The sequence below is a fragment of the Fopius arisanus genome, unplaced genomic scaffold (genome assembly GCF_000806365.1).
Source record: "Fopius arisanus strain USDA-PBARC FA_bdor unplaced genomic scaffold, ASM80636v1 scaffold00020, whole genome shotgun sequence".
Lineage (NCBI taxonomy): Eukaryota > Metazoa > Arthropoda > Insecta > Hymenoptera > Braconidae > Fopius > Fopius arisanus.
Genome location: NW_011887759.1, coordinates 627,801 through 631,469, shown reverse-complemented (window position 1 = coordinate 631,469; position 3,669 = coordinate 627,801). Strand labels below are relative to the sequence as shown.

General features: G+C 33.9%; 1 protein-coding gene across 3 annotated transcripts in view; it reads left to right on the top strand.

The window, feature by feature from the left end:
- LOC105264299 (neuronal PAS domain-containing protein 2) overlaps window positions 1–3,669 on the top strand; it is a 44,350-nt gene that overhangs the window by 34,145 nt on the left and 6,536 nt on the right. For all 3 annotated transcript variants that reach the window (XM_011301093.1, XM_011301092.1, XM_011301091.1), the window contains one exon: window positions 3,385–3,551. In XM_011301093.1, coding sequence (XP_011299395.1) covers window positions 3,385–3,551 — 167 coding nt within the window. The remainder of the gene's footprint in view (window positions 1–3,384; window positions 3,552–3,669) is intronic.

The following is a 3,669-nucleotide window of genomic DNA, read 5'->3' as shown; positions in this document are numbered from 1 at the left end:
CGTAAATAGTATGAGATAATTCAAGAAGTTACGGGGTAAAATATAATCCGGAAACTTCAACGGAATTTACGATAATTTCAGTGAAACCTGAGCATTTAAAAAATGCGTCATTCAAAATTATTTTCAGTGTGACCATTCACGATTTTTTTTGCAAACAATTGGAGTAAAAATTGAGCGAAAAATGTAATTTTTTTCATTATGTAATTCTTCCCCAATTTTTATTAAAAATTGTAGAGTAAAAAAAACTTTTCAAAAGCATCAACTGACAGTAAATTTGACAACAATTAAATGATTTTCAACGAGTCATTTATCATTTTAAATATTCATTCTTTGATTCGAGAAAGACATTCGATACTGCTAATTACGACTATCACAATTTAAATGAAAATTCTTCCCAATATCTGATTTTTTTCATCCATCACTTTCCTTCACCGGTATTTATAATCAAGGCATCAATCAATAAATTAATTCGTGACTCATCTATGACATTTGAATCTCTCCCTTATCCACAGTTTTTCCTGGAACAGTCGTGCAAAAATAAACTAACAATCATCTCACTTCACCTGCAATTCAATTAAACGCGCATGTTCATTAATTGTATTCCCTCCCAATCCCAATGATTTATCCCTTATTGTTTAAAGTATTAACACATGATGAAAATAGATTTGAAGCCCTTGATACGATTTGGCCCTCTAGCAGTCTTATGGATATGTTCGAATCAAATTTTATCAGATTATCCATGGAAGCGGCTCTATACCTTCATGTTTTGATCTAGGCCAGCGAGAAATTGGCTTATCGAATGCTTGGGTTTGGATTATTTACGTTTCCTATGTACGATTGTTACGTACACCCAGATAAAAAGTAATTACATGGATTCCTCGCTGTAAAGCCACGTATCAGAATTCCATAGGTGGAGCTTCGTTGAAACAATTTAATTTGACTATCATAGCGTAACTTTGACACAATTTCTTTCAAATTTATGATAGCATGACATGTTTCGCATCCTATAATCAAATAATATAACTAATAGATTGAGTTCTAGTAGAATTTAATTTTTACATTAAAAATGGAATTTAACATTCTTTAAAATATTTATACAGCGGAATCCCGTTATAGTCGCACCTTGCCTCAATTTCTCTTTCCACATATCTTGCGGTTTGCATATAATCGTATGCATATGATTTTTCGAATAATTATAATATATATATATTTAACTAGTTTTCACAATATCCTTATATATGTATCGATAAATATATATATATATTCTAATTATTAAAAAATGTTTTTTGAAATGCAAACTGATTTACTGAGGATTATTTTCCGATGATTAAATGGCGTGAAATAAAAGTATCAATTCTGGTGACCAGAATTGGTCGATTTGGATTGATCTTTTGAGTCTGCCATCCAATCGATTGTAAACAAAATGAGGTAGACTCTTTTTTTCTCACACTGCACCAAAAACAACTCGAAGTGTTCACTGAATAATTTATTCTTGCCACCAGTATAGAATGAAATGAAATATAACCGCGACCTATCCAACGTTTGCCGGCATTACGTTGAATTCTCGGGATGCAAACGTTGCGACACGCCAAGATAAAGTGTATATATACACAAAGCCAAGAACAACACGTAGAAAATATGAGGAGATGAGATCCGTCCTGGTATTTTGTTATTCCACCGGAAATTTCGTTTATTCAAGTGTGATGCGATGCAATTTCACGTGGAAACTCAAGTAGGGGAAAATAGGAGGGAAATTGTCTAGCTAATGGGCAAAATTCCAGATGCACAGTGAGTGCTACTCGAAACTTTTGCTTAGAACATTATGATCATTATTTTGGCATCGGTTTCGTCTACGAATGTTATGAAAATAAAACATTGTAGTATGACCTGGGGCTCGACTGGAGTAATCAGCGGAATGGTGCTATCTCAAAGTACGCAATGCCTCAGGAAAATTACACCTCACGTAGAGAGTAATTCAATTCTCTGACGTCTCCTCGTTCCTTTTGTTACGTGAAACGTCTTTATGAGAATTAAATAATTGGTGGGAAAAGATTGGATGAAATATGGTACCAATTATTTTCAAAATATATTAAGTATAAAAAAAAAGCTTCCCCGGAAATGTATAACAGTTTTTTTTTTTGCAAAGATCGAACGGAAACAATTCAATATGGAATGTTCTAGTTGGATGTACATCCAATTTCTAGGTCGCATAAATGAGTTGATTAATTCCTGGAGTAGTTGACTAGCGTTTTGCGAACAAGAGTAATTCAATTATTATAACAATAACCGCCAATCAGTACCTTCAGAAATATCCTCATGAAACTGATTTTCATAGCGTAAATGTATTTCGCAACAACTACATGTTTCTCTTGTCGTGTGGTGTTTGCCGTCAAATTTGTAGCTTCTAAAAGGCACGACGTCAAGGTAATTCACGATTGATTTGATCCCGATACCCATGAAAAATCGGTTTATGTAAAAGCAGAACATTTTCAATGAACCCTTTAAAAAATCTCCTGTGGACTGAGATTCGCAATAATATTCCAAAAGGTCTCTTCATTTCCCCTCAAGCTCTGTACATTGACCTCATGACGCATCGATGTGTGTGGGAGTACCTATAAAAATTATAATTTTAGATGTAGAAAAATGGGAAAAAGTGAAAATATAAAATACCCAGGCTAATGGAAATATCAATGGCATTACTCGTAATTTACGGTATTTTATTTTCTGAAATAACAATTATATAAAACCGAAATTTGCACATAATTTGCTGATTCCATCAGGAACAGTCTTTCAAATTTCCACGGTAAATCTTTTGTCACGTTGTCGCTGTGAAAAATTTCAAGTGTAATTCGCCAACAATGCAGATGTATCATTATCTATGAACCTCGATATCTCTGGGCAGTCTGATAAAAAATCCAATTTAGTGATTTCAATTATCCTCTCAGTCTTATCCCGAAGGTTCTAAAAACAAATACACGTGTCACGTAATGTTTTCCCAGGAAGATCCCCCGGAAATCTGTCACTGTAGCACCAGAGCACGTGACGAACATATATTGAATATTCAACCAAGCAATATCCCCATAAAATTCACACAGATGAATTTAATTTTACGAGTAGATCGACTGCCAAATATGATCATGGTTGATCGGCGGATGCCGAACTCTTAAAAAAGACATTATTATTATTATTATTATTATTATTGTTATTATTATTATTATTATTATTCTACTTGCCATTTTACCACTTAGCTGGATTAGAACTGGATTGACAAATTTCAGATATAAAAGCTTGAGTGGGGATTTATTGGCAAATATTATGGAAATTGAGTTGGTATAATTAATAATGTGGGGTAAATATTGAACTTGTTAATTGATATTGTTGCAGCAATGCCCGGGCATCTAGGAATCTGGCAGAGAAGCAGAGACGGGACAACCTCAACACAAATATCGCCATGATGGCAGCCATGGTACCCGTGGTTGCTGGTAGCTCTAGACGTCAAGATAAAATATCAATCCTCAGGTTAGCAGCGGCCTACCTCAGGACCAACTTCGGTAAGTCTGACTAATTATTAATCATGACAAAAACCATTTATAAACCTAAATTTCATTCAATAATAATATTACCCTTCAAAATATTGCAAAAAGTCTCGCAAGTCAAAACATTATAGAC